We start from the raw sequence: 17,058 nt of genomic DNA on the forward strand, positions 1-17,058 counted from the left end.
AGAACTGTCCATTATATGTTTTGAGTTATCTTGGTCATGCAGTGCAATGTGTACATGACAGGGGGTGGTGGTGGTGTGTTTATCAAAACATTCTATTTTGCTATTAGCTTGCAGAGCACTTTGTGAACTCTTCTGATTTACTAACAACCGTTGCACTTTTCTGTCTATTAAATTATAAGAATTAGGAAATAAATTCTATGGGAAGAGATGGTAGCCTATCTGCTAATGCTGTGCAAGTAGTGATTTATGAGATGTTAAGGAGAAAACAGACTAGATTGTTTTTGTAGCAGTGTCTCACTGTCTTATGTATTGTTTTTTTGTGCCAAGCCAAAACAGAGATTGACATTAAGATAGAACAACTCTCTAGCTTTGGGTTACTTTTGCCACCTACTTTAGTAGATGACTCATTTAGGACCTCACATCCTGTTCAGCAAACACAACGATAATTTGAAGATAGAGAGATGATTAAAAGGGCAAGAGAAAAATATTTTTTTTGTGTGCTGTTTAGCTGCTGAAGAACCAAACTTACCTCTCCTTCAGTGAGGAACAACCTTAATTCCCCAGTTTGCTAGAACTGACAGTGTGGTTCTAATTAAATGAATTTGACATTCTTTCCAGCTGACCTTTAGATAACGTTTGCTTTGGCAGTGTTGCAGGCCATGATACTATTTTGCTTCTGTCAAGGTTATAATTACACATATTCCAGAATGCTTTAGTTTGATATCGTAATATTGCGTTGAACATTAACTCATTAATTACTGGATATTACACCAGATATGTTTAGCAAGCTTACATGCCAGTTGCAGTTACACATGCCAAATATGACTCATTTTGTCAATGTGCTGCAAAAAACTGCTGCTTAAACGTAGTCATGGCCTGACCCTTAATAACTTGTATAGAGTAATTAAACTCTATGCAGTAAGTCTGGCACGTTATCTGAAGTATTCAAAGGTTTTCTTGACAACCAACAAAGATAAATAGCTTCAGAAAGTGACTCAAATCATCGTAAAAGTGATTAGGGTTCTATCCTTTGGATAGCTAACTTCTGATGAAATGAGTATTGTCTGTAGCAATGAAAACACTTTTAATTTGTTTTATGTTAGTGTTCAGGCTTGTTATAATTATAATATTGCCATTGTAACTTCCTAACTTTTCTGAAAGTGAAATCCCAAGCCTATACACCTCAGACAGAAATAAAGATTAAATGATACCCTGAGGTTTCATTGTAAGTCACTGGCAGAAGACTGTATAAAGACATTCCAACATCTCACTTCTCCAAATGCTACTCAAAGGATTATGCTGCTGCAGTTTCAGGAGATAAATTCATAAATTTGCAGCAGGTAATTAATTCATAGAAGTTTTTATTTTAAATTAATAACGGTAGAAAGAGGTTAGTTAAACTCCATGTTATACTTTTTCTCAAAAATCCTTCAGGTTTTTTGGGACTAATCCTCAACTCTTGCCAAGGACTCTAAAATCCTGTATGAGTAAAGCTGGTAAATAGTTGTTGCTTCATCCTTTCCAGCCCTAAAAAAAACAATGACATGCTTTTCCTGTCTCAACCATTAAAGAGTTAAATCTTTAAAGATTTAAAAACAAGAGTTAAGCTTTCAGATACTCTGCTAATTATGAGAATAATAGAGTTTCAAAACCTAGCTAGCAGGTTGAGGGAGGTGATTTTCCCCCTGTACTCCACTCTTGTTGAGACCCCACCTGGAGCCCTGCATTCAGCTCTGGGGCTCCAAGGCATTCAGCAGGGCCAGAGGAAGGCCATGAGGATGCTCAATGGGCTGGAGCACCTCTCCTGTGAAGAAAAGCTGAGAAAGCTGGGGTTATTTAGCCTAGAGAAGAGAAGGTTCTAGGGAGACCTTATAATAGCTAGTACCTAAAGGGGGCTACAGGAAAGCTGAAAGGGAGGGACTCTTTGTCAGGGAGTGTAGTGACGTGACAAGGTGTCCTATTTCATTTCAGTTGGTTTTATAATTTAAGCCAGTTTAGACTCTTGAAAATTTCACTTTTGCTCTGTTTCACTGTTAGTACATCCTTTTACTGAGATTCAGAATCTCATTAGAAGATCAAAAGACTGATTTCAGTGGGAATGTGGAACTGCTGTAGGATTTTTTCCTAAATTGTCAGTAAGTACCTATATAAAGTATGGGACACATATTCCTAAAAAATAAAACAAAGAGAACATACATTTCTAGTATTTTTACATTCCCATAAACAAAGCAATTATATTTCTTATTCTGACTGGGTTTTTGTGGGCTGTTGGAAAAGTATGAACATGTTGCATGCCGGACAACATTGTTTCTAAGAAAACAAAATTTTGGTAATTCTGGGAAGCAGCAGTCTTTGTTTGTTCATACTCACTAACAACTTATTACTTCAGTCTGTTTGGAAAACAGTCTGAATTTGAATTATGACTATGTTAGAATAGAAAAGAACACCTAAGTTGTATTCTGTCTCTTCCTTTAGACATCTGTATGGTGAATAGTAAAAATAATGCTTTGTCTCCAAAGAGTTCAGGCAAATATCCAACGCTCAGTATTTTTGCTAAACAGTAAAACAGGGAAAAAAATTACTCAACTACTAGCGTTTTATTATGAATTAATTACCAGGATCTCAGTATTCTTAGGGAAATTCTGTTTCCTGGCTGTCCCCTTCTTGATTCACACAGTTGACAGTGGTTCAGTATTAGCATTTCTGCAAGACTGAAGTCAAACAGACCTTTTTTTGTTTAAAACACATCCGTCTTGTCTATAATTTGCAGCTGAAGATGGAAACCAAATGTTTTTGGGATGCTACATATGCCTGGAGGGTTTCTGAGCTGTCTTGTCTGCTCTTTTATTCTCCATCAAACTTCAGCTAAAAGGAGAACTTCAGCATTAACATTTTGTGTCATTTCCGATAGCTGAAAATAGTGCTCAAGTAGCTAACAGAAAAGGAGGGGAAAAGGGCAAAATAAGCATCAGCTAATTAGTGGCATGGAAACAGTACTGGTACACATCCAGCCCATGAAGTTTCTCTATGACAACCCTATGTGCCAGTGGCAAACTTGAAAGCTTCAAGAAAGTGTTTTGTTCGCCCTTTTTCCTAGCTCATTAACCATTTAAAACCATCTGTATTCTTGCATGTTAGTTTCTCTTTACCTTTTTCTAGTTTATCCAGAGCATCACTAAGCCACGTACTTGATGCTAACCCACAAAACAAGAAATGTTTTAAGTTTGGTGACATTCTGACTGAAGAATATGAATGGCAGTATGAGAGACTGAAGTGGGGACATGCAAAAGCAAAGAAACAAATGGGAAGAATATCACACTCACCTTTACTGTGGAGCAAAAAATAGATTGACAGTGTAAAAGCCAGTTAAGAGAGCACTCAGAAGAAAAGGGGAGAAATGAAATTTAAAAGTTTCAGTTTAGTCTAGGTATAAGGCATCCTAAAGTGCAGCCTTGATTGTCATTTTGGACTACAGATAATTCCTCATGCTGAAATATGGCAGGGAAATCTCTCTGCCGCTTCCATGCTAGAAGGTGCATTTTTTGGACTTTCTCTTTTGTCAGTATGGATTGTGAGGCGTGCATACCTGAAAACCTACTGGTATTACTCAGTTATCTGTCCTAGAGAAATTAGAGACTTGCAAGTGGTTCCCACGCTTATGTTTAAAGGCAGTTGTATGTTGTCTATAGTAAGGGAAATTTTGTACATACAATACTTGGAGGCTAATTTTGCATGTTGGAGTCTGGCATGAATATTCTCTTCAGTAACTTTGGTAGGTACATGTGTAAAGACAGAAGATAATGCTATCTTTGATGGCGTAGTGTTTTTAAATGGAATCATGAAATGCATGCTTGTAATTTAGAGAGATGCACAGCTTCAGTGCATATCAGCCCCCGATACTGAAAATCACTCAGACTGTGTCTGAGAGCTGCTTGCTAGCTTTGTGGTTCCCCTTGTGGCATGATGAAGATGTTCCAGGCTCTGCGTGTCCCTTATTCTGTTTGTCATTAGTTGTATCTATTTAAACTTACATTATAATGCTTTCCAGTACTTTGTTTTGACATGAATGGCCAAAATTGATTTAACTGTTGCAGAATGTATATTAATGCACTTCCGAGGCTTTACACAAGTATGAATGAAAGAATTATAAATAGTAGAATTGGGAGGGTCATTATAAGTTTAAAATGCATGAAAGACCGCGTGAGCAGTAGGAGACATGAAGAGAATGCTGTCGGGAAGATCTGCTCATATAAGATTTGCTAGAGAGCTTTCAGACTGTCTTCTTTAAAGATAAATTTTATGAGACCATCTGATGCAATCAGGAAGGAGAAGATACTATGTGCAAATGACCATGTATCAAGAGTTTTTCTAACATGGTCTACTAAGATGCTCACTCTTCCTTGTAGAACTTGCCTCTCGTACCCTTCCACCTACAGCTGTGACACATCTTCAGAATTTGCTGTGATTAGGTTTTCTTGCTCTCTGTAAATGATCAGTATAGACTTAAAGGTGTATCACGGGTAAAAATAAGATGAGGGAGTAAAATCCTGTGAAGATCATTTACCAAAAGATGACATTATTAGGCTGATTAAAATCTTACAGTTTTTCCATTAGAAAATCTGAATTCAATGGGAATTTTAAGGAAACATTCCTTCAGTAGACAACAGGGAAGTAAACAAACCAAGTGTGAAACAATTAAATCTTGTATGATAGTAACACAGTTCAAACAGCTAGCTAATTACAGACGCACTCTAAGCCCACTCTTAGTGACTTCTTAGGTTGTACATTTGGAGTAGGATTAATCTCCTGCCCACTAATCTCCCTTTACCACAGGGAGGTCTGATAGTCCAAGCCTGTGTGTCCCTGCACACAGCTGCTGTGTTTATTAAAAAGAACCAGCCAGAGACAGGCTTTTATCTTCCTCAACTGTGTCTTCCCCTGGCAGGGATTTGAGTAAATATCTTATCTTTTGGGCCATACAAACTTTCTCTTATGAGGGAGAAAACTATTTCTCCTTTTCCCTTACTCCATTATGTAGCTTGTGTATAACATAGATAGCGCCGTCTTCCAGTTTTCAGCTGAGAGAAATTGTAGGCTTTTTTTTGTTGTTGTTTTGGAATTGTACAGATTGTCATTAAAGTGATGTTTAAAGCAAAAGTATGTAAACATATGAATATTTCCTTAAAACTGAAGTGTGATCTGAGGATTCGGCAAGCTTCAGTGGTGTCACATTGTCAGCTGCATTGCAAAAGAGCTGTTTTGCTAGGAGGAGGAAAAAGAAAACAGCTTGAGACTGCTTTATAGCTTTCTAATTCATAGTTTCCTCCCTAGGAGACAGTAGCTCATGTATGGATAGATGGTCTTCATAAAAGATGCAAGATAGGAGCCCATTAATGCTAGAAAATAAATACGCAACTCTGGGCTAAGCCTAATAATTCAACGTAAATAGCTCATATAAGCCTGATGCCTTGAGTTTTCCGTATTGGATAAACAACTATGTGCAAGTCCTGTATTTATCTCCAGACATAGATTTTCTTTAATTGGAAAATAAATAGTGTGTGGCAGAAAAACAGTCATCTAGCATTTTGGCCACCCACATGGTGTAGTCTGGCAGAAAAATTGCCCATTCAAGTCAGACCTGTTTTTATAGTTCTGTAGATATCAGATTTAAGCTGGCTGAATCCACTGAAAATTATATGCGGAGATATCTTAGTAGTAACTCCAAAAAAGGTTTGAGTCAGTTCTGTCTTCCAAGGGATGTTTGTCACAGACTTACCTGTCTGAGCCTTTTTTTCCACTCGGTTGCTGTCAGCAGGAGTTTCGTGTGGGGCTGGGTGCTCAGCATGCCAAGACAGAGTGCGTAATTTTCTACACATAATAGTATGAGTGATGGCACAGCATGAGATTAATACTGCAGTTAATATCTGTTTTTGGTTCTCTAGCACCATTCATGCTAAGAAGAAATCTGCCTACCAATGAAGGTTTCATGTTAAGTGTATAATAACATCCTGAAGGTGTGGAGTGCGATACTTTCCAGCACAGATCTTAGAGCTGAATTCCCAGTTACTGACATTAAAGTGTAGGTAGCATTTCACTTTACCTTATATCAAAAGTTGTTTTCCTTTTTTAAATGATCTATAGGAGTATAAGCAGCTGAAAATACAGGCTCAGTTATTGGAAGATTATCATCAGACAGTATTTATACCCCAAACTTTGCTCAGTTGTCACTGAAAACACATCCTTTTAGAACTGCTAAATTTTGTTTAGAATTATTACAGCTTCTAGGACAGTAAGACATTACTGGTGGAACTGAGTTTGGCAGAGTACTAGAGGATTGTCAAGGCGGTTAACAGACTGAGAGGTGTAACTAACAAAACAGCTAAGTAACACTCTTTATACCAGGTTTTCCACCTGCTGGCCTTCATATACCTAAGTATCTATATACATGTAGATGTGTGTGTATGTGTATATATAAAAAAGACATGAAGACGAAATCTTGGAATGTAATTTATTATGCTCAGTTCTTGCTCATCTACAGTCCATACCATCTGATTTTTAAACTACAATAAACTATAATGTTGGTCAGGGAAAACAGAATGAGGAACGTGGAGTGTATTAACTGGCCCAAGCACAGGGGAAAAAAAAAAAAAACATAAGAAAGATCTCAGTTCTTTGTCTTTGTGCATGAAGGAGTTGTTTGTGATTATTCCTGCCTAACCTAGCCTGCATCAGTCAGAGACCTTGTACAATGTCTCTGAAATTCTGGTACTTCCCTGAATTCCCTTTTGTTTCTTCATTTACTCATACAGCCCCAAAGTGAAAATTTAATATTTCCTTAATGTTCCCTTCTTTATTTCTTGTGGTGCCTGTTTTCAAGCAGTGTACTTTCCAAGTATGAATGTCTACCTCTAAGGGAGTATTCCCTGGTAGTTCCAGGGACTGTTCTTGCCCACTCTCCGCTCTCTAGTTTGTTAGCTCTGTTTTCCACACTGAAGACACGTGGAACCCAGTTTTGTTCCTCTTCAGCTTTGCCACTGGGCTGTACAGATGGTTCTCTCTGTTGGGAGTGAAATACCAATGACGAATGCAAAAGTTCAGCATTGTGACACTAATGCTCTTGTGTCAGTGTTCCCCTCTGTTCAAACAGAATGAAGTCACTTTAGGTAAACAAAAATTGTCTTAATCAAAGGAGGAAAATGGGAGAGAGATGTACGTAGATACTGAAAGCAAGCCAGCCTTTTGCAGCTTTCTCTAATTTAATAAATTAATAAACAGCTGTTGGGCTTTTCAAATTTTCTCAACGTTAAGTGTTGTTAATCAATTTTTAATGCAGCAATTAAAAACATAGAAAAACTGCACTCCAGCTATCTCCAGAATAATTGATTTCTGCAAGACCTTAAATACCTTAACTGTTCTGCTTCAGTGTAAAAGTTCTGTGTAGACAATAGAAATAGATCCAACATTAGCCAGAGGAAAACGTAGCTACATTTATTTTAAAAAGTCTTCCGAAATGTTACTGACAACTTAATGGTTCAAAAATGGGGACACTGTGTATTTTGGATTGCAGACATTTACTATGCCTGCATATTTATGAGGAACGAAAATTAAAAAATCTGAAATATTTGGCAACTAAGGCTATAAATAATGCTTCCATAGCTACAGTAAGAATAACCAAAACACAGCAGCAAGTATATTAATTATTTAAGCAAGAAATTTGCCAAAATTTTCAGTTGAAAAATGCAAACTCCCAAACCATGCGCACGATTAAGGATGTTGACAACGATCTAAGTGTATCTGTGTGAAGTACCCATTCGCATTTAGAGAATTCTGCTGTTCCAGAGGTAAAATAGGAATTCCCAGACTTGGTGTGTTATGGCCTAGAACGGAGGCTGGTATCACCAGAAGATCTGTAGCAATAGTGCAGCACTGCTGTGCGGGAGGCATCCCTTGGAGGTTACGTGCTGGGACGGGACAGAAAGAGGAACGTTTGTTTTATCTAATCTTAGGAGTGAGGAGACCAGTCTATGTTTGTTTGTATTTACTCAGCATGTCACTGAGGATGAAGTAAACGATCTCATAGATATTTTCTCTTACACAATAACTTACACCACCTGTTTTCATGTTCACAAAACCATAATGTGCTTGTAGCCAACTGCAGACACTGCCTATCTCATTAAAATATACACGGAAAGGACTTAATGTATTTTTAAGCTCCATAGGAGGACCATGGTGCATTGCTCTGTTCGTGGTGTTTATTCACGTGCCCTTAGCAGTACATGGATGTGCTACAGGCGAAATAACTGCTGGCAGCAAAGAATGGTATTAAAGTGTTCTGCTTCTCTTTTGCCAGGTAACTGCATTTTGTGATGTTGATGAAAAGAAAATAACAAGAGGATTCTATACTTTTGAAGAATCTGAGGTTAGTTACAAGTACTTTTGCATTCATTACTGTGATCTGAAATCGTTCTGGGAAATGTGATGGAAAGAATATATCACAAACTTTAAATATTATAATAACTCATTTTGGTAAGGAGGCCAGGACTAGAGGTTAGAGGTGAGGAGGCTTTGACTGCCTAGGAGACTAGATAGCTGGGGATTAATACTGGAGTGCGAGCTGTGGAGCCAGAGCCTGTTAGTCACAGGAATAATACCACCGCCTCATCTGGCAGGGGGACAGAAGAACTCTCACTGAGTACTGTTGTTTCAGATAAGATATTAAACCAGCATGAAGTGTGATTATTCAGGAATATGTTTTATACAGATGCCTCTAGACCCCACAGGAAAGAACAAGTAGGCATGGGTTAGAGGAGTTACTGAAGCAAATTTCTTATCCTATTGAAGACGAAAATAGAAGGAAGAAATACCATTTCGCAGATCTCCATGTTCTACTGTTAACAAATTATGTTAATAAAAAGCATTATGGCAGCAAGTCTCTTCAAAAGAGGTCAGCTTTCAGGTCTAAGCAGACAGGCAGGAGTACCTCACGTTAACTGAAGTCAGCTCAGAAGGACATGTGCATATATACTCTGAAAGTGTTCTGATGATGGGGTAAAGCATGGCCTTCTCTGACAGTTTGTCTTCTAGGTGGGAGTAGAACTTGACTTGTGATGGACTAAAGTCTAATGACTAACTAAAATAAAGTTTCAGTGGCTAATTGTAACCTATCTGTATATTGTAGTCATACTGTGCCTGAATAAGACATTAACTGACAGGCTCCTTTGTAGCGTAAAATTATAGGAAGTGTTTTATTCCGTGGAGAAGGAAGAATGTTATTTAGATAGCAATAAACAAACCATATAGAAGAAGGAAAAAAACGTTGTCTTGTTGCAGTAGTAATTTCATAGTAGCAATTAGCTCCCAGATCTGGAGTAAAGTTTCACCCAGATTCAGTCCCTAAAAAAGTCGGTGAAAAGACAGTTCTGTTTCAGTGGGCATTGGGTCAGGTCCTGGGAGCGCAGTCTTCTGAGAGCGCAATTTGACGTTGTAGCTTAGCCAGTCTGACTGCAGGGGTGGTCTGACTTTGCTCGCTGGCCTCAGCCACACACTCCCACTGCTTTGTTTATACTGGGTCTAGCAATTTTGTGGCTAAAGGATAAGTTGATTCAGTTAGCTGATCTGGCAGAAAAGAAACCCTGAAATAAGAAGTTTTCCAGCAAGTTATCTTGTGAATCAAATTACCCTGAGGTTGCACGATCCTTGTATCTGATGGGAGTAGGCCTGTAGGAAGGGTAGGGGGAAAGGAGGGGCATCTCCTCAGATGCAGCTTCTGATTAGACTAGAGTAATTGTAAAGTCAAATTCTATACTGGGAAGCTAATGAGTGCTTTCAACTGCATGAAAGCAATGGAGTTGAGAATTTTGACTGGGAATACTGACTCACTAACTACTGCTGCAGTAATACTGTCAGCATAATTGTTACAGATCCTGTGCTTATGTCTTCCCAACACATAGCCATCCACTCAGATCAGTCATAAAGGAGATTGTACTGCAACCTGTTGTGAATCCTTAGAATATTCTACAGCTTGGATCCGTGGTGAAGACCCGCTTGGGCATAAGCCATTTAACAGCTCCCCCTGAAAGGGAAAGATTCTGCTTTTGTATCTGCTTTTTGCCTTGTGCCTCCTCTGATGCTTCTCTGGTGGCACTGTAAGCTCAGTAAGCTGATTCAGCTCATTAAAGGGGCAGAACATTAACCAGCCAAAAATAATATCTATATGTATGTGTATGTAAATGTGTATGTATATATATTTCAATGTGGTAAGCTATTATAAGAGCATAACTTGCAATCAGATAAAAGAGGGAACTGTTTGGGGAAAGGGCTAAAAGATAGATAACCTGTAAGAGAGGAGTGAGATCTTCTTTCAACAGCAGAAAGCTGTTAATTTAGATCTGGTATAGTGTATAACTTCCTTTGGAGAAAAAGCAGCTGTATTGAAAGGTTGTGGTAAGAAAGTAATGGGTATTGAAATGAATGGGAAAATAATGAGTGCAAGCATGTGACAAGCTGGACTATCTAAAGTGAGGTCTCAGAATCAGCTTTCAGTAGCTCCTAAAATTAAGCTAACAAGTAACCCTGTATGCTTCTGAGTTTGACTGTTCTTGCAGGAGAGACCAAAACCAAAAACTCCAATATGTCACTTCAGAGAAGCAACTCCACCTTTCATTATCTGTGTGAAGCTGGTGAGTAGCCTGAGCTGTATGTACAAAATCAGTAATTGCTCCTTATGAAAATTAATTTCTATTTACTGGAACTATCTTTTCCAAGCTTTTACTAATTGAATGGTCCTTCTATGAAATTGATTGTGCAGAGTATTTCAGGAGGTTAAAGCATCAGTATTAAGAGAAGTAGTGTTAAGAATAATGAAGGCTAAAACTTCTGTAAAGGAGCTTGGGTCTGTTTTACCTTCTTGCCCAGCAACATTATATGCACAAATGAGGATGTACAGTCGGCCACCTTGCCTCATTTATTCCTAAAATACTGCAGTCCAATGTATGGCAAAGGCTTTGTTTTTTAAATCAGACCTTGAAAGCCATTTTGTTTGGCACTGCCAATTCTGAAGCCTCTTCCATGGCTTGACTGTGCTAACCTTCTGATTTCAAATGGTTTAATTGGCTGAATAACATAACTAGAAGATGATAACCGGCAGCAATTTTGCTGTTATATTTAAAATACCACAGCACAGTGTTATAACACAGAAGATATAAAGCAAAATAGCAAATACACTGTAGTTGTAAACATCAGTTAAAAGGTCTCTAAAAGTAACTAAAACTTGTAGTTGTGTATAAACACAGATACTCTAAAACTGCACTAGATCTGTTCAAAGATAGATTAGCCGACTCTCATCTTGTCCAGTTCCTTCTTAACTGAGCCCTCCCAACTTTACGATCAGCTCTGAGATCGTAACTTGCAGTTGTAAAGCCAGACTGAAGGTACCTTAGGGCATTATCATGTGCTGTTGGTTGATAAATTGTTGGATAAGCTAGTAATATTACAACTAATTTAATTTTTCATACTACATATAATGGTGGGTGGAAGTCCCTAGACAAAACATCTGTGCAACCTGTTATAAAGCACATTTAATTTGTGAAGTCCTTACAATGAGACCATTATACAACATCTTGCCTGAAAACTCTAGTCCATGACTCAGTTGTGATTTCAGTGTATTTTCTGCTTTGTGCCACTGAACATTTCCTACTTGCTGATCAATGAACACTGTAAGCCATAGTATCTTTTAAGTAAATTTTATTGGAAATAGAATTTGACCTGCTTGAAATATTTTCAGAATTTCTGAAATTACTTTTAAAACGTGCCTTTGAAGCAGCTCCCTTTTAGCTCACATGTAATAAAGCCAATAGCCATTCGTATGGGGGCAGCTCCAGAAACTGCAGGCAGGTTATGTCCTTACTCTTCTCACTTCGTGACTGAATTACGCAGTCAGCTGCTACTGAAGTTGGTACCATAAAAACTGATGGCAAAAATACCCTAGTGCAGAGGTAGATAAAGCTCAGTGCACATGGACTTCCAGCAGCATTGTACATTGGGAAAGTAAGAATGGCCAAGTGGACAAGAACAGTAATGAGAATAAACTTGCGTAATAGCATAGCGGAAGTCCACTACAGAGCTTACCTCTCTACAGATTTTAAACATAGCTGTTAATAGTATGACCTCAGAGTACACACCTACGTCATCATACCATATTATTTTTTGAATGTTATAAAGACAAAGAATCAGGTTATTAGAAGGACAAAGACTTTATTAACAAAACAAAGAGCTGAAACCAGGTATTTCTTTGACTGTTATCACATGAGAAACCACAATGTTAGAAAGAAATAAAAAAAAAATAGATATCTGCAACAAAGTGTAGGAAGTGTAAAACCCAGTAAAGAGAGAAAAGGACTTACAGGGTCTAATGAAGCAAGCAGCACTGTTCTGAGCCCCCCCTCCAGAATCAAGTTTGCTGAACCCTCCCTATTGCTACCATTGGGCTGTGCAGTTGATCTTGATGAAGAGCTCTGGCAACCTCTTTCAGCCACTGTCATACTTGCTGTATTTTATTACTATTATGAGTCTTCGCGGAGGCAGGCAGAATCCCCAAAACCCTATTCTTAGTACTTGCAAGGTTGTGCCTGGATTGAAATTGCCACACTTTTCAGTTCTAGTTTTGTCATGGAAAATAGTCTTCTACCAAAACAAAACATGCTGATAAATGTCTGTGGTTTAAAATATTCAGATATCCTGTCTGTAGCAGCTTTCAAACTTCTAGGTCTGACCACTAAAGGAAATGGTTTCTAAACGGGCTGAGAAGAGCAGAGTATTGAACTTTCATTCATCTGCATTGCTATTGTGCAGGCCAAGTATAATGCTGCGGGTTAGTCCTTGCTGTGTTTATAGACTGAACTTGCCTTGCTTTCTGTGCAGCCCACTTCTGAAGGAACAGCTAAAACCAAAACTTCCAGTTCTTTTCTTTAATCACCAGTCCTACACTTCCCCTTCCAGCATGCTTTTTTCTAATTGGGAGCACAGAAAAAAGTAGGATAGGGGATATGTACATAAATATTAAGACTGCATAAAATGAAAAATGTTTTATACTTTGTGATAGCTGTTTCTGCCCCTCTGGTGCTATTCACTGAGATTTATCAAATGGAACTGTGCAAAAAAAAAAAGTTGCTGTTATGAGTTGAAGTCCCAAGATGATGTGAAAGACATTACCACAATTAGAAACGTAAAATTCCTCTGCAAAAAGGCTGCTATCCTTGTGTGTACCACGTGGGGAAAAACAATCTATGTGTTTGCGAGGTTACAGATTTGTCTGTATTTTCAAACTATCTAGGGCAAGTAAGTTTACCCAGCTCTGTTTCAGGTCATGCAGCAAGCATACCAAAAAAAAAAAAAAAGTGAAATGACACTTCTTGTGCAGATGCCAGCGCAACCCATGCAGCCTAGCTGGAGGCTCCCCTTGGAACTGGGTCGATGTTGCGTGGAACAGTTGGACGTTTCTGTAATGCAGAACTGGCTGCACAGCCTCTTAGGCAATTTCTTAAACAGAAGTCATTAACAAGTTCCTAAACATCGCAGACTTCTGAAGTTATTATTATTTACCAATATAAATTTGTCAACATCCTTCTGAGGAAGAAAGTGTTCTGGGGCCTTATTGTTTTTTGTTTTGCCATTCACATTTTTAGTTTTGGTACAGACAAAAACCTGCCTGTTTATAAGCAGTGCTAAGAGGGTAATTTCGAAGATTAGATATGTTTATTAATTAAGTGGGTTGTTTGCAAGAAATGACTCTGATGGCCATGTACTTGAAGCAGTGTTTGCTTATTTATTTTTTCTGGCAGTCCTTTGCTAGCACTGGCATTACTTCGTTGCCACATAAAATCATTTTTGAAAAAGCAGTCGTTCTATTTGATTTTTGCTCAGTTTAGAAAAAAAAGCTTTTAAAATGGCTTCACAAAGGCTGTAAGCTGGAAGTCTGTGCACTGTGTGTGTGTTTTGAAGTTTTTGCTCAGGAGCATAAAATCGTGGCTTTGGCTTGTCAGAATTGTGTAGCAGCCTGCAGTACCACTTCATCTAAGGGTTTGCACCGTGTATTTTCTCTTGCTTTGAGGTAAAAGCAAAATGCTTAGAAATCACTTATTGTACCCTGTTTTGGCATGAATTCCAAGTGCTTGAAATGAAAGGGATTTTCTAGTAGTCTGTCTCAGTAATTAAACTAGTTGGATTGTGGAAAGTTTTCAGTAAATTCACTGTTAGACCAGTCATTGTAAAACCCTGCCTTGTTCTGTCAACTCAGTCTTGCGCACTGGGAATGGAAGATTTGTTTTTAACTCTTCTGCTTGATATCGCATCTGGGCTCATTTTTATTTTTAACCCTTCTTTAGAGCAGGTTGATTGTTCAGCAAGCCAATCAGAACTGTTCCATACCCTATGTCCTAACTTGGGTAATCTTGGGTTTATGAAATCATTAGTGGAGACTAAAGGTCATGATCAATGCCTGCATTTCTAACTAGAATTCCCTGTTGACATGAGTTTTGCACATGGACCAATGGCAGTTTGAGAGTTGAACTGAATTGCAAAACCCAGACCCGGTGCTTCAGAGAACTTAAATACTGTCAAGTATTCTTAATTATTTCAAGAAGTAGAAAAAAAGTACTCAACATCTTTCCCACTCAGGGCCTTATCAATCAGATAAGAGCCACGTTACCTAGGTGAGGCCCTTGCTTAAAAAGTCTACTCCTGTGGGCCCTCGCTGCTCTTCAACAATTCATTAGCTAGTATCACTGTTCTTTTAATTGTTACTAAACATCAGAGCTCAAGTAATTTTATGACTGTGGTGGTTTTTGTTGATGTTCTGGATCAGATAATGTTGTCTTCATATATTTTGGCATTACTAGTGCAAAAAGAAGATTGTGGCAGGTAGATGAGAATGGCATAGCAGAGAGGGGAGGTAATCTCTGCTCTTGAGGCATGGCATGCTGGATTAAGCAAGAGATCTGAAATATACTCATGCAGCATTTCCTTTCATGTATAAATTCAAGCAGAAGAAACAACGAAGCAGTTTGGAGGGGACAGGTCAGCTTGTTTTGTAGTTGGACTGACTGGTGAGATAGCCTTGTTCCTTGAATGGAAGGCTTCCAAGGAACAAACACCCAGCTACTACGTGAGTATGTTTACAAGCAGTTCAGCTGATGGGGCCAAGCTGGGAAGCTGGATATGCAAGAAGTCCTCTGTGTACATTAGAACCCTTCGTTTCTGATCTCAGGTTTATAAAAGACCCCTGAGCAATTTCTTTTGAATCCAGTTATTCCAGAATGCCAAAGTCCAGCATTCCAGCTCCTTTAATTCCAGTTTGGGTTGGGTTCTGTTTTCATAACTTCCTGGTGTGCCTTGTTACAACTTCAATATGGCAGCTCTGAACCAACCAAAAGAACACTAAATTTGTTTACCTACATCTATAGTTAATTCATTTTTTGTGACATTCCTGGAGTAGACTTAAAGAGGAAGCCAGTAGAGGAGGCCAATGTAGAAATACTCAGAAATGCTGACGTCGACATGTTTTATAATGACATCACATTTGTGTTAGGGTCTGTTTCACTGCCTTCAAAAATGACTCATGGAGCAAACCTACCAGGCTCCTGTTCAGCTAATGCAACAGCAGCTTAAAAGGAAATACCTTTACCTACGCAAAGTATTTCAGTCGCTTGATGAAAGGTCTGTTTCATCAGACAGGCTAATCATTGTTCAAAATCTACAAAATCACTGTTTTGGCAACCTCATTCCCTTGGTCCATTCTCTGCAAATTGGAAAACAAAATGCGCCAGAGTTGCAGATGTTTATCTCCAGTGCTCTCTCAGTGTAGTTCCCTGTGTTCTTGACTGCATTGGAATGAGTTGTCTAACATCGCCCTACACACACCCAAAGATACTAACATGAACGCTAATTTCTCACCGTAAACTTAATTTTTGAATGGAAACATTTCTAAGCCTTGTTTTATTTATGTTTAGCTCTGCAAATTGGACTTTCTGTCTGTGGGCTAAAAAAAAAAAACAAATTACCAAAAGCTGTTACAACCTGAAATAAATTTGTCTGGTTGATTTTTTTTTTCCCCCCCCGTAGGATTTGACAGGAGGAGCATTCGAAACAAACTTGAATATGCTGAACTTGAAGGAAGGTGTGGATTATTATCATTTTAACTAAAAACCAAGGTAAGGCAGTGACATTGAAGCTCTGTGTGTTATTCTGTATATATGTGTGTGTAGGAAGACCAAAGTGTTCAGAGGTTTAGCTCTTTTTTGGTAATTTGTGCCTCATTAATTTAAGCCTTGCTCTGAGTAACTCCCTTTTAAGGGACCTCCTAGTTATGCCATTGATAATGGTATTTACTCATTTTACTATTGCACAACACTTGTCTACCAAACTGAGTTTGATTCTTAAATTGTATTTCTAATTCAAGTAATCATCAAATACAGGCCATAAGACTACAAGAGGACTGTTACCATAGGGAAGGCTTAAAAATGCACCAAGCAAAGCCTATAACCAACGGACATGTAAAGAGTGTTCTGTCAAACACTGTTTGGGGCCCTCAACCGTTCCCTGCTATTGGCTTATTCCCTGCTACAGAGAGCAACAGCTGGTGCATTGCGAGGTAAAGCTCTGCCTGCTGCTAGTACTGAGACTAAAGCGTGGCAGCCTGTGGTTCAGGACTTTGAAAAGTAGCACACGTATCATCATTTCTAGTACATTCTATAAGGAAAGTAATGACACTGCCTAACACCATAGGCTAGGGGATCGTGAGTACTTCTGCAGTACTGCCTGCAAGTGGCTCCTTCAGTGCATGCAGCCACTGAGTGTGCGTTTGTTAATAGTTAGTCAGAGAACAACACCCATCTGCCCTGAATTTCATCTGCCAGCGCAGGTTGCATGTATACGCAGAAAGTGTTAAATTATACATGAGAAATTACATTATCATCTTCTTCAATAATAAAAAATCGTAGAGCGAGACAGTGAGACACATTAAATGATTGCTGCTGTTTGTAGCAGGTACTTCACAGAAAAAGT

General features: G+C 38.5%; 1 protein-coding gene across 13 annotated transcripts in view; it reads left to right on the forward strand.

Annotated features, from left to right (window-relative positions):
- B3GNTL1 (UDP-GlcNAc:betaGal beta-1,3-N-acetylglucosaminyltransferase like 1) overlaps window positions 1-17,058 on the forward strand; it is a 127,292-nt gene that overhangs the window by 105,940 nt on the left and 4,294 nt on the right. For 11 of the 13 annotated variants that reach the window (XR_010825868.1, XR_010825869.1, XR_010825867.1 and 8 more), the window contains 3 exons: window positions 8,351-8,419; window positions 10,605-10,679; window positions 16,117-16,205. Coding sequence is in view for 9 of the 13 variants with exons in the window: in XM_048075900.2 (XP_047931857.1) it covers window positions 8,351-8,419; window positions 10,605-10,679; window positions 16,117-16,197 (225 nt within the window). In the remaining 4 variants the exon portion in view is untranslated. Of the gene's footprint in view, window positions 1-8,350; window positions 8,420-10,604; window positions 10,680-15,041; window positions 16,052-16,116; window positions 16,206-17,058 lie in introns of those variants that run through there. The other 2 variants (XR_007167943.2, XM_048075902.2) reach the window with 2 other exon arrangements.

The sequence above is a fragment of the Anser cygnoides genome, chromosome 19 (genome assembly GCF_040182565.1).
Source record: "Anser cygnoides isolate HZ-2024a breed goose chromosome 19, Taihu_goose_T2T_genome, whole genome shotgun sequence".
NCBI lineage: Eukaryota > Metazoa > Chordata > Aves > Anseriformes > Anatidae > Anser > Anser cygnoides.